The sequence below is a fragment of the Anser anser genome (genome assembly GCF_964211835.1).
Source record: "Anser anser genome assembly, chromosome: 13".
Taxonomy (NCBI): Eukaryota; Metazoa; Chordata; class Aves; order Anseriformes; family Anatidae; genus Anser; species Anser anser.
In genome coordinates, this window is record NC_139734.1 from 9,993,964 (window position 1) to 10,012,327 (window position 18,364).

The window sequence follows — 18,364 nt, forward strand, 5'->3', positions numbered from 1 at the left end:
TTCTTCATTGCTTGCAGTTTATTGATTTTTCAGTTGTTCAAGTATAAGTGAATCTGTAAGACCTCACCTCTAACCACTCTACATGTGCTTTTATGTTACAGAGCAGTTTAAGGCAGTAAAACGTCAAAATAAACAAGATTAACCAGTGACTATGACATGTTTCCCCAAGGGCAGGGAAGCATTATCAGCCCCTGGCGCATTTTCCATTTGCTCTGAAGTACCATGAAGAAAAATCAAAACTTCTATACAGTCAATGCTTCGTAACTTATGATTGGTATTGATTCCTTTTAGAAAACCCAGGGTATGCGTATATGTCTATATGTATTTCTACATGAGGAAAAGAGCATGAACAGGGCCTGTCCTGAAATCTCAAGGGAGATGTTTCATGGCTGGCTTGCAGGCAGCAGCCTGCTGGTGAGAACTACTACAATGTGTCCTCTCCATTGCTTGGAAGATGGAGAACAAGGAATGGAAAGGTTAGTTTCTGGTCTAGGATACTGCAAAGAGTCTTGTGGGGAAGAAATACCTTCAAGGCTTGAAGAGAATACCACAAGCAGGGCACTATCTGAAGCACAACGCAAAGCAAGCAGGAGCGCCACCAGACACAACCTTTCACCTCCCCCACTACAGTCACCCCCAGAAAGGCAAACCCAGCCCTAGTGAGCCAGCTCATCCTTCCCACCACAGCCCCCAAAACACAGCACATCACCTCCCCCAGCACCCCAGCCCCTGGGGCAGGATTACCACTTCCTACCTCAGGGAGGCTTCTCTCTAGGCCCAGCCTCCATCACGGCTGGATGTAAGTCCATGACAGCAAAACCTCAGCATGCCAAACCCCACCATGGTGCTCCAGGGTCCCCTATCTGACCCAGGCATGCTGGAAGGGGCACAGCAGCTACCCCACACTTTCCTTCTGTCCATCTGCTAGAGGAGGAAGAGCCTCTCCTCAGGGCAATTTAAGCGAGTGGGGTTGGGTGCCGCCTGCCCAGGTGCAGCCCTCAGCGCTGACCGGCCCAGCTGCACCAGGCCTCCATCCCCACCGCTCCTTCAGGAGTGCTTGACAAGGGCCAGTTGGTTTTAGTTACAACTAAATTAGTGCCAGGGGAAAGAGGGGGAGCATTTTCATCAGAATCTGGCTGTGAATCATTGGAAGATCCCCATATCCTAGAGGAACGGGCTCCCCAGCTGATCCCGTCAAGCTGGGCTGCCCTGGTACAGTCCTAAGAACAGACCAAGAATAAATAAAAGTTTCCCTTCATTTTATCTTCACCCCTGAGGGGCTTCCATGACGGTGGCCGCCTTTTCTGAAGTGTTTCCTCCTGCTGGAGAAGCTCAGAGAAATTCCTTGTCCCTTGCTGCACCAGGCTGGCATGGCAAGAGTGCCAGGATGCTGCAAGGGGGGCTGAAAAATAAATAAATCAATGAATAATAAAACGGTAGGGTTGAAAATGGCTGTTTTTAAGTATTTCAAAAGAATTAGAAAGTGAAATGTTGTTAAAAATATATATATCTTACTAGTTTTATATCAATTACCAACACATTTGTGTACTTATTGTGTCCAGAAGTACTCTCCATTTTCCTGTATGTTTCTGTAGCTTTATTTACTGTATTGCCTTACGTGCTAATTCTTCATCATCATGCAGTGCACTTTTGGTTGTGTTTTATTACTTACAACATACGTTTATTCAAATAGATTTTAAAGAAAAACATCCAGTAATGGTCTGCTTCCTCTCAATAAGCCTGGCACTGGCAGGCCATGGACCCGAGGGGGAATCCACGAGGAGCAACACGAAGCTGGAGGTGCTGCCGGGCACGTGCCCCGGCACCATGAAAACCCCAGGGTCCTTTTTTATATTAAAGGCTTCATTAACTTCCTCGTCCTGGCTGGGCCCCGTGTTGAGCACGTACAGCCCCTCCATACATTCCTCTCTCATTTCAAACACAGATGACATTTTTAATTTCTTTCCAGCAAATTGCTCTGCTCTTCCTTTTTAATGTTTTTTTAAAATTAATTGAAAAACAGCTGCCACTTTTCACCCAAGAGGTGGTTGTATTTTGATGCCAGATTAATACCTCTATCCTACACAGTTATCAAAACCACTGGAAACCCTACCTCAAGGCAAAGCAACCTGCTTACATTTGAAGAAACAATAAATTTTGCAGCCTACTTCCAAGGAAATTCTGAAGTTTTGTTCACAGCAGAGGAGCACAATGCAGATAGAATTTACAATTACAATAGACCACACAATTACAATCTACAATTTTAAATAAATATACAATTGCAATAAACCACAATTTATTAAGTGTGTTACCTATAAAATATTCTACATACAGAATAAATGGTGTTTCAACTGGAAAGATTTATAATATGGTTTGATGGCTCAGACTATTTAAGAGGCAATCTAAGCAAGCAGTGATTGCACAGCCATTGCCTCTAATCTCAAAGACATTAAAGTTTCCCTGGCCTCTTAGAAGTTATTATTTGAGTTAAAAACCTTATCGGGATAACATGCTTGGGAGATCACATGGAAACATATTTAAATTAATGGTTCAGACCACCCCTTTTTGCTTTGGAAAGTGACCCCATACCGTAAATTCTCTCTCTGCTGTGCAGTGCTTTACTTATAGCATCTGAATAACAGATATCATAAACAAGCATTGCAAAATGAAAATTAAGTTAACAATATTATGGAGCTTCTATTCACAAATGTAGTTCATCAGTAGTACAAATTTTACGGATCTTACCACCAAGGAAAACATTTGCATATCTCATCACAGAGTTCTTCCAAGAGCCCATTCTGCATTTCTTATCTCAGGGCTTTTATAGTAAGAAATATTGCATTAGGCCCGGTAATTTGCATTTTGCTGATAAAATTCTAAATACATATGCAGCAGCTCTTTATTGACTGGCTTCACAATATAAACCTGGGAGTAAATGCATTAGGACAAATATTGATATCCACATAGTCACTATGAGAGAGATCTTATCCTGGAGTTGAATTACGGCATCTCTTGTCTTTTATAGCCGTATTTTATCTCCCAGCTACTACACTTTCTAGCAAGTACATAAATAAATAACACCACCTCACTTCTGACAGACAGTTCAATTCATTCATGGCAGAAATAGCAGGTACGAGCCAGTGCAAGGGTGCTCTAGGATCACTACACATACAGACATTTGGGGATCTGCAGCTATCATAAAATCTTTTTTCAGCATGTTGCATCACTGAGCATTGCAAGTTTCGCAGGGGAAGCAGCTGATGAATTCCCATGCCTCTTGGAAAATAAGTAATAGTACTGCCCTGGGATGTCATGGAACAAACAGCACTCGTTGTTTGTTCAACAAGCCTGCTCCTGTTCAGCAATTTTCTGTTTTAACAGCAATTCTCAATACGCAGTGCTGCAGCTGCGCCTCATCTTGTTTCTGTGTTGGCTTGTGGGCTGTTCAAGCAATCGTCCTGCACGCTCCAGTGACAGCACCAGCTTTGGTATCTGTGTTACTACAGATGGTTTTATTATTAAAAGAAAAACTTGGTGCTATTCTGTAGAGCTCAGGGGAGTCCTTTCATGATCAAACTTGCTTCTGAGTAGAGCTGCACGAGTTAGAAGAATTTAAACTGCCCAATCTATTTTCACCAGGAGGTTTGGACTGTATTGAAATATGCTCATAGCGATATTGAAAAAGCAAAACTGGAAATTAAGTAACAAATACACGTGTATATTTATGTTTGAACCATGGTCACTGACACTCCTGATGTCACACTGACATGTAGAGCAAATACTGTCTGTAAGCATCCACTGGGTGATTACACACGGCATGTGGTTAGGAAACAGGAACAAGGCACTGTGCAGTAAATCAAACAGAGATTTCCAGCTGCAGCTGTGACTGGATCACCCTCTGTACTCCATCAGCCTCGCCTTGGAAGTGGCACCGAGACCCCCGACCAAACACCTCCGGCCAAGCTGGCCTGGAAGTACAACTACTGTGACCTACGGACAGGACCCACCAGCTGAAGAACTGCATGAATGCAGCAAAACCCACAATCAAAATGTGCTTCCTTCCATCAGGACCTTACCTTTATGTCTTTTCCCCAAGTCCAGCCTTGTCCATGATGAAGTAGGAATTAACGCCTTGCAAGCCAATTTTAAAGAGGAATTTTACACATTTCAGGCATATTTCCGTGTTTATTTTCAAGTGTTGGCTTTTCTTTCCTCCCCCTTTTTATTTTCTAAATTTTATAAGCCCGTTTCAAAATTGTGAGCTTGAGGCAATGCAATGAAGGGGACATTGTATTCTGCATCTGCTAGAGCAAGATAACCACCTACCAATGAGACAGAGGCAAACCATAGTTTTCATGCGATAGTTTTCATGTTTATCCTGCTGCTGCAATGAAATGCTGCTTTTCCTTCACAGGCAGCAAGGACAGCAGCTATTTCTATGTTTATTTATTTTTCCACTTTCCAACCAGTTCAACCTCATCTCTAGCTTTTGAGACTGAGCACCGAGAACCCAGTAGCCTCGGCACAGTCCTGCCACCAGCACAGGAGCAGTCAGTGCGCCTCCAATGAACGCTCAGCGTGCCGAAAATATGGAAGAAATGTTAATGAAATGGAAGTCTGTATTTCTCTGTAGACAGCTCAGTAGAAGCTAATTGCTAGATGCCACATTTCTTTCAAGAACAGAGATCTGCTTTCGCTGATAAGTAATTTACTAATTTAGGATCCGCTTTTCTTAACGAAAGCCAATTCTCTCTTAAGACCTTACTGATGATTTAATAACCCTAGTCTAATTGCCTTTTCAGAAGTATTTCGAATATTTATTTTCAGAGCATAACACAAGTTGATCGCAAGCCCAAATTTGAAATACTAGCCCAAAAGAAGCACATTTGATGCTGTCTGATTTTTAAAATAAAAGTGCAGCCACAGCAGGGTTTTTGCGTAGTCCTTCCTGAGAGTGGGCAGGAAATGGCTTACAAAAAAGGAGCAGGCTGCAACCCACAATCTCATCGCTGCAGAACATAGACATGAGAAAGGCAAAGGGCCTTGGAGGGACACACAGTGATGAGACAATACAGAGAGTTTCCTCCATGAAGAGGATGACTGCAGTGCATCAGGCTGCTGGCTTACAGGTGGCTGGAAGAAAAACTCATGAATCCAACGTACGCCTGAACTCAATCTCTAGTTTAACCAATTATATATGTCAATTCAATCTGCTTTCTGGTAGTCAACAAAACCCAAGCTGTTCCAAATAATTATTAGAAAATAACTGCAAAGGGAAAAATCAATAAGCAGTCCAGTGGGAGATTTATTACAGTTTTAACAGGTAAAGGGAACAAATCTACTTTATGAACAAAAAATAGCAATAGGAATTATACTGAAGATTTCTTAATCAAATGACAAAGCGGAAACAGTATATGCAATATATATTCATATATAAATATACCAATTACATTCCTCTTAAATAGATTAAACAACATTCATTAGCAACACCCTGAAGTATTTCTTCATGGCAAGAGATTCATCTTACTTCATAGCAATGCCATCTCTCCATAAGCTGACATCCTTTACAGCAATTTTAGAGTTTGGGGCTAGACTTGAGTATTCAGGACAGATCAAATCCATAGCAAGTGATGTAAATCCTATTTATAGGAGAGGTCAGTGCTATTTCTGAGACTTAAGGTGGGGTATGCAACAGGTGGAATTGGCAGAATGTAGTTTAAACTGTGGGATCTCCTTGAAAGCTAAAATTTGGATTAAAGCTAGATTCTCACGGGGAAACTGACTCTGCTCAGGATTCACAGTTTAAGACACACCTCCCTTTTTCTGTAAACAAATGTTAACAAAATAAACTTTCTGTACCCTGTTAACCATTTCTTAACATAAAAATAAGGAGCTGCTTGGGTAGTCTTAAAATAATTCAGTATAAAAATCTATTCTATCCTATCCTAAGTACTGTCTCTGTATCAAAGTGCTAGCAAATGGCACAGTGTTTTCTGTTTGAAGCCAACATTCCCTGCTCTTAATGTTTCGTATTGCAGATCCCAGCCCCAGCAGGACTTCGCTCAAGAACCCAGCCGTGACAGCTGAATCATCCCGCTGGGACTCCGAAAACGCTTCTGAACGGGTTGTGCCGGGGCAAGCTCTTGGTGCCGTCTGATGGCCGGAGCCCATCGCAGGACCCGTCCCCAGCCCGCGGGGTGGCAGCAGGGCACCCAGCTCACAGCAGCAGGCGCTTTGTCCCCTGCAAATCCAGCAGAAGAGAGGCAGGTGCCCCGTCACTTTGCATAGTTCGGTTCAGCAGGGACTCCGCGAGCCCCTGGGAGATGCTTGTGGTGCTCCTCTTGCTCCTTTTCCCACCAGGCACCAGCAGAGGCTCCCACCGCGTGCCTGTTCAGGACCTCTTTGGCTTACCCAGCTTGGTTCAAACGCTCGCTGGCTGTTACTTTGGAGCCCAAATAAGAAATAGTGCAAATCCAAGCTTAAAGAAAGGACAAATACCGCATTGCCTGCATTAAACATTCAGTTAGAAAGGCAAGGATCCACAGGATGAAACCCCAGTGGTGGAGGATTATGAGACATTTGGCAAACCTGTAAAGGGTCCTTCGTGATTGTCTGAAAGGAGTGTACTTGGCTTGGGTTGGTGCTGAGCAGATAAAATTATTTGCTAATGTGATTCTGGCTAACGCTGTTGTGGCTAATTAGAAACTAATTTGAGGACTGGTCACAGCACAGGGGACATCTCCCTGGGCGATGGCAGGAGCACTGACTGCTGCTACAGCTGCGTCTCTGCACTTGTCTTATCCTAGTTTGACTTGAAACATCCTTGTTCGCACAGAATTGTGTGAATTCATCCAGACTGGTTTTGCTGGAAGGCAAACATACCACATTATTTCTGAGGGTCAATATACCTTTATTTGGCCATGCTCAGGCAGATCAAGAGGCCAAAACAGAACTCAGCTTGATTCCTATTATGGGATGCTGGCTGCAGTGCATTTTAAAACAATAATCATCCGATGTTGCGGAGATGTTCAAGTCTGAAAATGTCACGAAGTGCCAGGGCACCCAGCAAAGACAGAGACCCGCTCGCATCGCAGCAACCTTCGCCACGGGGCAGCACACGTGCTGCACTGAAGTAATGCACCATGCAGAGTTTTTTGGTCTGATCCATAAAGGGGCTCAATTTCTTTCAACTCTTCTTCCCCCAAAATATTCAGCAGGAGGGACGTTCAGCAACAGGATGCTTTCAACAAGCAATGCACAAATGGCTTACCTTTGCTCAGGATTAGGCACTTAGCCTGCCCTAGGGCTTTTTGTAAATCCTGCCTACTTTCATCTTGAGGCACAAAGGCTCTCCGTGGTTCAAGGCTCGGCCCTATGAACCTGCTCTGACTACAATCAGTACCTTAAGTCACTGGGAGAAGGCTGCACTCTTTGATCAGGAGGAGGCCTGCTGTTGTCCTTATTACACCCACGGGGCTCAGACCTGCTCCCATCCCTCGTGCACCTCCCGCTGTGCCCCCTGGTACACAGGCACCAAGCCAGGCTTGCTAGCTTGAAGACAGAGCTGCACCAGGGGAGTTTTATCTGCTGATTTAATGGGGCTGTTTCAGAGCAGGTTCTGCTCATTTAAAACCGTAAGGAGTTGAATTTACAATGAATTGAAGGAAAAATAAAGTCGTATTTACAGACAGCAACCAGCCCCCCTACACACACTCCATTAAAGAAACAGCCTTATCTCTGCCCATGTGCTTGTTTCTAATGCGATACTGGCCTTCCCAGCACTCCAGGACATGGTTTTCAATGACAAAGATAACAGAGTTCAGGTTTTAACTGAGAACTGATGCGTGAATATGCTTATATAGCTTTCCTCTCCCAGCTCCCATGAATTAATCACTGCTTCGCCCATGAACAAAATGGAATAAAATTCTCCGCTCTTTTCCCCCATCAAATTCATGTTATGTGGTGGGCAAAAGGAAAGATATTTGGAATAAAAACTTCCTTTCCCTTCTGCCTTCATGTCCAAGTGCAAATATCACTGGAACTCAGTTTTCCTCTTTTATTAAAAGCCTGCATCTGCATTAAGCGGATAGGACTCTGTAACGTTCATCTTTTTTTATGATGCTCATGCAGAAGGGACTTCTGATAGATGTTTGGAACGAATGCTGGCCATTGCAGGACACTGCCTAAATTAGAATCAGGCTCCAAGTATCTTCCTGCAATCAGATTATGTCATGTGCTATATACTCTTATTCATGGCCTGGAAGGAGAGTGCAAGGGTACTTAATATCTGTAGAGATTCAATTAAAATGAGCACATCAGACACTCACTAGGTCTGGCTTCTGTTTGCCTTGCATTCAGCCCAGGCTACCTACTAAGCTGTAATAGAAGGAAAAAGGAAAACAAACACAGGCGCAGTGGAAGTCGTTGTGCTCATGTGTATGCCTGCTGGCTAACACCGTTACTAACCTAACTGAAAAGATACAAAATCATGCAGTTTACACTTCGATTACTGTAATTTGGGTTATGTTAATGCTAAAGAACAGAATTCAGAGGGAGGAGAGAGAAGTTGGTTTGTGTTACACAGCAATTCTGCAGTTTGCATTTCAAATATAGCTGCATTTTTCCATGCACTCTGAACGCTTCCCTTTTCGAGGGTATTGGCATGCTTGTTGCAAAAGCAACCAAAGCAATTCATTAGGCACACAGTGAATGATGGCATAGGAAAAAAAAAATAAAAAAAAGGTAAAGGGCAGTTGTTCCATTCTTAAAATCCTTACTCAAAGCCGTGACGTCACGGTGATAAGCTGAGCAATAAAGGTACCAGACTCCTTCCTTGCATGAGAAGGGGGTGGCCATTTAGGGTCCAGCAACATCAGCTGTGAAATGCACAGGTAGGAAGGCTTATGTATTGTATGTACAAGGGTAACCCAGAATAAATAGTGCTGCTGTTCTGGCTCATAAGTGTATTTCAGCTTGGTTGTTGTTGTTCGTTACTGCTGGAGACGGCTTGCTTTTCAGCCCTTCTGTCCCACCCTTGGACACATCGATGAAGAGCAGCCTGGGAGTCCGGAGTGTCAGCAGTATCCTTTTGTACTCCTTTCGGAAATTCTGGTTAAGCAGCCCATAGATCACGGCATTGAGGCAGCTGTTAAAATAGGCCATAAAATAGCTCAGGACGAAAAGCCACTCTGGAATGTGTGGCTGCACTTTGGAAGGATTAATTGAAACAGCAAGGCCAATAAAGTTTAATGGTCCCCAGCACACAGCAAAAAGGACAAAAACCACAAACATAGTCAAGAAATTCCGTACGTCAGCTGCTCGGAGCTTCTGCTTGCAGTCTTGTCTCACCCGGTGTTTGACTTGAATCACCAAAATCCAGATCCGTAGGTAGCAAAACGTCACGATGGACAGTGGGACGATGAAGTGGACCACCACCACTGCGATGGTGTACGACGTGCTCACCGTCTGGGCAAAGGTGCAGGAGTAAATCCGGGGGTCATATTGCAGGGACCCAACAAAGAAGTTTGGCACAATGGCCACCACCGTGAGCAGCCAGGTCAGGCAGATGTAGCAGCAGGTATTCTTCAGGTTGAAGAGCTTATCGTACCGAAGGCTGTGGCAGATGTAGCAGTAGCGGTTGATTGCGATGGCGGTGATGTTGAAAATGGACCCGATGACGCTTAGGCCCATCAGGAACCCACTTATCTGGCAGTGGACGTTTCCCATGGTCCATCCATTGTGGAAAATGGCGCTCAGGATCAGAGGGTACGGATACACTGCCACTACAAGGTCTGCAACCGACAAGCTGACCACAAAGATGTTGCCTACGAAAAAGGAGAAGAGACCACGAGAGGTTAGCAGAGGTCTGGACAGACAACTTCCAACTCAGAACTCCTCTTTGGTCCTAACTCTGCCTGTGAGCTTCACTCTATCCTCCATTTGGAGTTTGAAAACATAGAAAATAAGACTTTGCTGTCTGTACTACTGACAGCGAGAGAGTAACAGGGCATTATTAACCTGTGTATTCCTTCCTAAAAAAATTCTAAGCTGGAAGCATTAACCTTAGCTCAGCTGTTATTTCCTCCTGTCTTTGAACAGGCTTCCTAAATACACAAATGAAATCCTAAATTAAAATGTATGGATTAATAATTTTGCTGAAGAAAGGAAGCGAGAGGTCTTTAGAGAACTGGCATAACTACAGGACCAGCCATAATGCTGTAAGGAATATTTGTCAAAATTCAGCTGTCTGATGATTAGAGAAGTTGTCATTTCAAGGGAAACTCAGCAATATAGAGGACAGCACTAGGAAAAGTCATTTTTCCTAACATCACTACCTGCAGATAAACCTGCAGTAGTAGGAAGGAGAATATTACTAGAGTACTGGTAGAGGATATGTTTAATACATTTAAGGTGTTACCATCCATGCAGCTATGTGTTACAGGCGACACTCCAGCCCACTGATCACACCTGCACTCTCTCTTCAAACCTTCATAGCCTGCTGTCTAGCAGATTATCTCAAAAACAACAACAAAAAAAGCATCTTTTTCTGTAGTATCTGTGGACAGGCTCGCTGAGACCTCAGTTCAACTAGGTCACTGGCTTTGGCATTTGGAAAACATATCCAAGGGCTGTCGGAAATCACGTCTGTATCGCCATCACAGTCGGCTCATTGCTATGTTTGTTCCCAACAAAAACTATCAGCACCAGTCAACAGCTCCGTCAGGCAGCAGAGGCCACTTCACACCGGCCGGAAAGCAGTCCAGACTCGAGAACTGCCCATGGTGGCACCGAGCTGTGGCAGCTGACACGAAGCATCACTTCAAAACAAGTATTAGCAGAGGACACGCGAAGGGCTAAAATCTCAGCAGGGAGAGATTTTGCATAGGCAGGCTCACCGCAGCATGCCTCTGTGGCCGCTCTGGCTATGCAGGCTTAGCACTCGCATAGAGAGGGAGAGCTGCTCTGCAGCGAATTTGTATTCCTTCAGTCACAAAGATGCCTCCTCAACAAAAGGCTAAACGTGTCCCCAGCACCAGAATCTCCTCTGGGGAAGTTTAAGGAAAATTCTTAGTCTCACATCACTGCCAGCAAGTGGGAGAAATCACAGCCTCTGCAAGTCCTTCCTCTTGGATAGCTGGGAGGATGTAAAAATACAGGGAAATGAAAAAAAAAATCAGGTCAGACGGCTCAACTTAGCACCTTTTCACATCAATAAACTCAACTTCTCTTTTATTTGACCGTGTGGTCAGCTTCATATTTTTCTCCTGGTGGGTGAACACAGAGGCCAGAGCCACCCAGCAGCCACTTGCCAGCCGGTCCTGACAAACTGAGCATTTTAACGACTGAGTACTCCAAGGAGGGGACATGCTGCATGCCTCCAAGCAGAACAGGCCCTTCAAAATATGGGAAATGACTGCTTTTTATTGAAAAAAGAGTAAACTTCAGTTAAACACCAAATGTGAAGCCATCTAATGTGCAGCTGTTATGGAAAGTAAACAACAATCTCCCGCCAATCATCTTTTCTTTGTCACTACTGATTTTTTATTATTATTATTATTTTTAAAAAGAATTTTTCCACTATAAAACACAGGAGTCCTGCCTGCAAGTAATACCAGCAGGACATTATCTCAAACTTTAATGATGTGCTTCTGTGGCACTATTTTCAGATGCATCTTTTTCTCTTTGTGAGCATACAAACATAATTCCTCATTAACTTCCAAACTTTCCGTGTCATGTTTTTAAACTTCCACATGGTATGTATTGGTTTGTGCATCTCTGCACTCCATCTCTACCCCAGCACAATGGCAGCACAGACCTGACCACCTTTTCACAGAAACCTGAAACCTTTTCTCGTGCCGCAGGTCCAACACAGGACTATAGAGGTATGATACACTGTTCACAGTGTAATCAGCAAATTATTTGAAACACAAAACAACCTGAAGCCTGGCAGCAGATCAGGTTATAAGCATATGCAGGTTATACAAAAGGGGATTTATCCCAGAGCACCTTCTGCCCTAGTACTTTGCTCTGTGAGCTCCCTCCTCGCTCCCATGCTCCCATACTTGTGTTTCTGCTCACCCCAGCAGTCTGCTTCTGTATTCCAGCAGTTTCCTGGCACTGCCAGGAACCCATTTTGCCCAGATTATCTGACAGCACAGGTTATCTGAGGACTTACTGTCAAGTCCTGGCATCAGGTTTTATACACATGGAAATCCTGCAAAGAGTTCTGCAAACCCAATAAGCCACATACACAAAGGTCCCCGATGGCAGGCTGCCCGAGCACCTCCTGACTTCCATACAAATGCACGTCACTCTTCTACAAAGATTAACTGAGCATCGCTGTGCAAATACGAGGGTCGCTGGCCCTGCCTGCCTCAGGAGGCTGCTGGAAATCCCTCGGTGCCCAAGCTCCAGTTGCTTGGATCTCCCCGTTGTTCCCACAGCATCTGTGGGCTGTCCTCTAGGACACACGGGCTGTGTTTTAGGCATCCTGAACCTAGAAGCTCGGTTGAAAAGGAAAATAAAAAAAGAGATTAAAATACTTTGTCTTAAAATAAAAATACATGGCTTTTTATACAGCCAAAAATGTCCAAATAGAATATCTAAAAGCCTTGTTCTCTGTTACCGGACTTACACTAGCCTTCCTTGTTGAAATATTACAGATCTGTGTTTGCTTCAGGTCAGTGTGATGGAGATGTTCAAGGCACCTGAGGTTAATGCTGCTACCTGTAAACCACACTGCTCCCCATCAGGCAGTGCTCAGAGGCTTTGAGAGCAAATAAAATCCACCTACAACAGCCTCAGCCAGATCAGATCCTGTCTGTCTGTCCAGCTGCAGCCAGAATAACTGAGAGCTGGAGAGCAGCAGGTGTAAGAGCACAGGTTGGGAAAACATGCTAAGATACACAAAATGCTAAAAGTTTACTGGGGTGACCAGTATGTTTGTGGTGACAGTTCACTATCTGTGGCCTGCAATATGAAGCATCTTAACCTTCATGGTTCTCTTCCCAGGTTTTCTGAAAAACTCACGTCCAGAAGGTGGTGAACTGGAATCAAGACTCTCTTCAGCATCAAAAGGATCTATCTGTAATAAGGTTCAGTAAACAATTTAACAGGCCATGACTGTAAAGCAAGCTTCTGATGACCACTTACCATAACCTAATACTCTCTATTTAACCTTTGAAAGCTTATGCTCGCTGCAAAACAGAAACAAAATGCACCCCAAGCAAAATAGATAAAGTCTTAAAAGCTTTATTCAACGTGCAACAAGGCTGTGTATTAGCTCTGACAGCCTCCTTTCCATGTTCGTTTTTACCTGCTACTCGCTATGCATTTGCTTGTACCTCAATGACCTCCACTTCCACTCGGCCGACACGAAGAGCACGCTTGGTTCTGCGAAATAAGTGGCAGTTCACAGGAAACACCTTCAAAACAATTTTGTTCTCTTTATACTATAAAGATGGCACTGAGGGTTTGCAGCCACGTTATCATACTGACTGCTCTTTTGGACCAATACTAATACCGGGGTGCTTGGGGCAGCCGACGCTGCAGCCCTCGCACTGAGGAGCATTTCCAACATCCCCAGCCCCAAAAGGTCACTCCAGGGAACAAAGTAACTGCCCGGTCAAAGAGCATTAGGGTTGAGCCTCCTGCAGGGGTCTGGCTCAATGTCACCTGCCCTGAGAACGTCACGCGCACAGCACAAAATAGCAAATAAGAAAGTCCAGGCTGACATTTGGACAACAGAAAGTGTTTGACAACTCAAAAGCAGGGACGCTCTCCCTGAGGTCCAGGCATCAGGAAAAAAATAAAAGATCTGTTGTTTAGTTCATCAATCCACAAATTCTAACTGATGATTTTATACGTGTATTTAGGAAGCCTATTCAAAGACAGGAGTAAACCAGAGAAAGAGAAAAAAAACAATCAATTATCCAATATCGTTGCTCCACCAGGATGGGACACAGTGCGGTCTCCGGCAGTCGATCGGACAGCACAGTCAGGCTGCCAGCAGCTCTCAAATTCCAACTGTGCTGCATAAAATGATCCTGCTGGCAACAAACAGCCAGGAGAGGAGGTATCTCCAGCCCACAGCACGCTTAGAACGTAAGGTTAGAGAATGTGGAAATATCCAGTGTAAGGACACAATGAAGGTCCTAGACAAAAGCATAAAACTCCACCACCATTGAACTTTTTCCTGGCAAATGTCTCTCTTAGCACAATAGTGATGCCAGAGAGCAGCAGTGTGCTCAGTATGAGCATCACCAGTAGCGCTGGTGTCGTTCCCAGAAGGAAAGCTGTGGGTGCTTGGTGCTCTCCTGCCTTGGCATCCATGGCATCCATGAGGAGCAAGGCCAAGGTGTTTCAGCATCACTTTGGCATCGTGACTGCAAGCCTCATCAGCCGGCCCCTCGGTGCATCACCATGGCTGAACAAAAACCTCCTTTCCCTCTGGATCTGTGGGAAAGGCTTGCTCCAGCAGGAGGAGAAAACCCTCGCAGTACTTACTGAGGTAGAAAGGACCCGCTCCCAGGCACTTCCATCACATTCATTTTTTTACGCTCCATGTATTATTTTGTCCGCTGGTTGGAGAAAGGAATTACTTGCAGTGCTGGCAGAGGGCTGGGTTTTAGATGTGCTTTTAGGTCACAACCTTTAACTGTATTGCTGTCAAAAGCATATCTGAGCCATGCCTTCAGCTGCTCTAATTGCGTGCGGCGAAGGGCAATCATTGCAATGTTTACACTCCAGAGACTCACAACTTTCATTTGGCTACGGCCAGCCAGCTTCAAAGCCGTGTCCGAGCTCACGAGCCTGTGGAAACGGGCTGGAAACATGAGCGGCCGTGCTCACATGATTTCCTATCTCTCCTTTTATCGCTTACCATTATATTGGAAACAATGGAAACGGGCACTTTTTTCCTTGGTGTGTCGCAGATGGGAGGTGGACATTGGTTCTCGACTGAATAAAATGAGTTGTTCCCTCGTCTTCTGGACCTTTAGAAAGGGGTGTTCCTCTTTTGGTACCAGTGAAGAGCAACACCCTCATTTTCAGAGTTTCAGATATATTAAAAAATAAAAGAGGCTTTCAGACCATCCCATAGAAACACTGCCTCAAAATATTCACCCTCTTACTCCATATGAATCCTAATACATCCTGCTCAGCTCAGACATGCCTTCCTGAAAAGATTATTTAAAGATATTTTAAAAGAAAGAGGAAACTATGTAAAATTTGACATTTTACCTAGCTCCAACAGTTTTTAAACTTTTAGAAAATAACATTTTCTGTTCATTTATGTGCCTTTTAATGACTTCTTCCAGTGTTTTCATTGAAGTTTTGGCCTTTTGCATGAGGAAAAACTCCAGTGCTGCTGTTCCTCTGGATTTCTAAACTTAACTCTTGTTACTGTGATGTTTTGCCCGGATGCAGCTACGGCAATAGGTTCTGCTAGTAAAAGAGGAGGAAGACATGATCATCTTGATCTGGCTCTTAATATATGCAGAATAAGTACTAACAGCAACCTTGTCTGGTTATCAGCTTAGAAGCCTGGTTCCTCCGTGCATCCCTTCCAAATGCTTCGGGTAAAGACAAATTTGGGAACACCGCCTGCACCTCGCAGCCTTCGCAGGGCACCGCAGCGAGGCCGATGGAGGGAGGTGTGGGAGGCAGGAGGCCCTCTCTGCCACCCTCTGGTTTACGCCACAAGCCTCAGCATCTCTGCCAGCACCAGCTGAGCCCGCGCGGTGCTGGCTGCAGCGCCTCAGCCTGCAAGGACCATAAACCAACAGCTCACTGCCCTCCGTTTCTGACCGAAATCACTGCCGAGCGGTACTGCGTGACTAAGCAGCCCGTTCCTATGCAGGCTGATGCCCTTACGTTTACCCTGACACACTAGGATGCACAAGCACAGATAAGCTCTACCAGCCCATGTTAACTCCAAGCCTAGCATTTATTAACTGGTTTGCAAAGCGCCCTGAAACCAAGCAGTATCGTACAGTTCCCAACTTCAGGAGAGAGCAAGCTGAATTTAGGCAACAGAGAAAAAGCTCAGTCTGGTCACAGATCAGCACAACACAAAACGCTGCCCCAAATTCAACCTCACTTTCTAACAGAGGCTCGAGACAGACCTCTAACACATACTGATCCTGGCAGCATCACGCCTCTAGCGCTGTGTCCAACAAGAACAAGAGATTAACATCAAAATGATTCACTTGTCATAAAGGCCATTTTTAGACAAAAAATGCAATCAACTTATGAAGTAACAAAGCCTAAACCAATAACTGGAGGAAAAATAATAGAAGAGTTTTACATAACAGAAAAGAGTTAGGCTTGGTACACACGCTAAGAGAAAGCATCTGTGCTCCAAGCGTCTGTCCTCAGCTCAGGGATGCTGAAATGGGATTGTCTGTCTAGAGACAGCATGTCTGCTTTTCCCATTCTCAGTTAGTCTAAAGAAAGCTGTTCCTTTTCCAAGCAAGGAAAAACGCTGAGCTACCTGAATTACTGTTCATCTGACCTTCACAATATGCTAGGAACGGGAGTGATATTCCCTGCATTACAGACAGACAAAGAGAGACCCATCATTTGTTGGCTTGGCCACGGTGATGCCAACTGTGAAAGAAGCCCTGCATGTAAGTAGGAGACCAGAAAGTGAAAGAAAATCTGTCCTGGGCCTTCTGGTTCATTCACAACTATCTACTAATCCCATCAGAAACAGAGAGTTACTTTCACCTGGGAACACTGCAGAGACGCTGATACAATTGTGCTGGCAAAAATCCAGTGCAAACAATCCAAGTTGATTCAATAACAATAATCACGATACTGGAAAAAATTACCTCAAATAAAAAAAATAATAATAAAAAGCAAGCCCTAAAGGACCTTTTTAATTTTCCCAGAAATGAGTCCAAAAACCAATGTTTCCCAGAACATCAGCAAAATCTTTACTTTAGATATTCCACAGGACTTACAGACCTCATATCTAGTCTGGGTACAGGACAGGCAACAAGGAGCTATTGACGGTACGAGAAGCTCTAGGAAATGGGAGTCCCAAGTGAATTGTATGAGGACATTTGCTTCTGTTTTTTTTTTTTTTTTTGTGGGTTTTTGTTTGTTTGTTTGTTTTTCCAAATGACTTCTGACATTTAATCATCTTTGAGGTGCAATGTATGGGAATATAACAAGAGAAAAGCAGTTTTTGCAGCGAAGTCCACACTAAATGTGTTCCAACATAAGCCCATGGTTTAAATGGGGGTGCTCTAACACTGACCTCAGTAGGAAGTCTAATGGTGATAGTATCCAAATGGGTGAATGAGGATAAGATTATATGGGCCTATGAGACCTAAATTACTGGAAGAACCTCTCAAAGTAAGTAGCCACACATGTAGGCAGAGAAATTGGAATGGTAAGTGGGAGATCTTGCACTCGTGGAGCACAAGTGAGCAGACACCTCTGCTGTCGACAGCTTCCAGCACAAGAATACCACTGTTTTCTGTCTTAAACAAACAACATTTTGCCCTCAGAAAGGAAAAAATAAATATATAAATAAATAAAAGATGCTGGAAATAAATAAAATAAAGCCATCCATGTGAAACTGAGGTTGCCTCATCCTGAAATACCCCAAGTCCTACTTTCTGGACTGTAATGCTGGGGCAGACCTACTTTACAATTGCATAATAACCATCAAGTGATGGGGCTTTTAAGTGTATCCTTAAACTTTTCTGCCCTTTGCCTTTATCTCCATTGAAGTTTTCTCAGCAAGAAATAAATCACAGGGATTTCTTCTCTCTGAAACTGCTTAACACCCACACCAGGGTGCTTCAAAGCGGTAGCGTGAAGCTTCAGCCTTATGACTCCCATCACAGGCCAAGGAGGCTTGGAGGAGCCAAGCCAAGGAGGCTCTCTCTCCAAAGAGAAGAGAAATGGTCAAGATTCCTAATTTTAAAAATAAATAAATAAATAAATAAATAAACAACCTCACTCACTCTATGCCATTTCCAAAAAGCCCTCTCCCCTGCTCCTAGGCTTTCCTTATCTACTGACAGCATTTTTAAAGAGCTGTCATTTATCCAGCGTGAGATACGACTTCCTGCCTCCCGGTCCCTTCAGAACTGTTTGTAAACCTCCTTTTCCTCTGCTTAGCAGGATTCACTCATTTTCCCTTTCACTGCTGAAATCCCATGTTGTTAGCTGTCCTCAATGAAGTATTTTTGTTTATTGACAAGCTCCAGAGTGACAGAATATTTAAGGAGCTACATCAGGATGAAACAAAGCCTGGGCTTAGTACAGAGGCTTCTGCACGTCGGCAGCTCAAGCAAAATCCCACAAGCCAGGAGGTCATCTTCAGCCCAGCAGGACCGTCCTCCACACC

General features: G+C 44.2%; 1 protein-coding gene across 2 annotated transcripts in view; it reads right to left on the reverse strand.

Moving 5' to 3' along the window:
• Positions 1 to 18,364, reverse strand: part of GPR50 (G protein-coupled receptor 50) — a 119,274-nt gene that overhangs the window by 89,734 nt on the left and 11,176 nt on the right. For both annotated transcript variants that reach the window (XM_083797192.1, XM_083797191.1), the window contains exon 2: positions 755 to 9,824. In XM_083797192.1, the coding sequence (XP_083653318.1) occupies positions 8,956 to 9,824 (869 nt within the window). In that variant the 3' untranslated portion in view covers positions 755 to 8,955. The remainder of the gene's footprint in view (positions 1 to 754; positions 9,825 to 18,364) is intronic.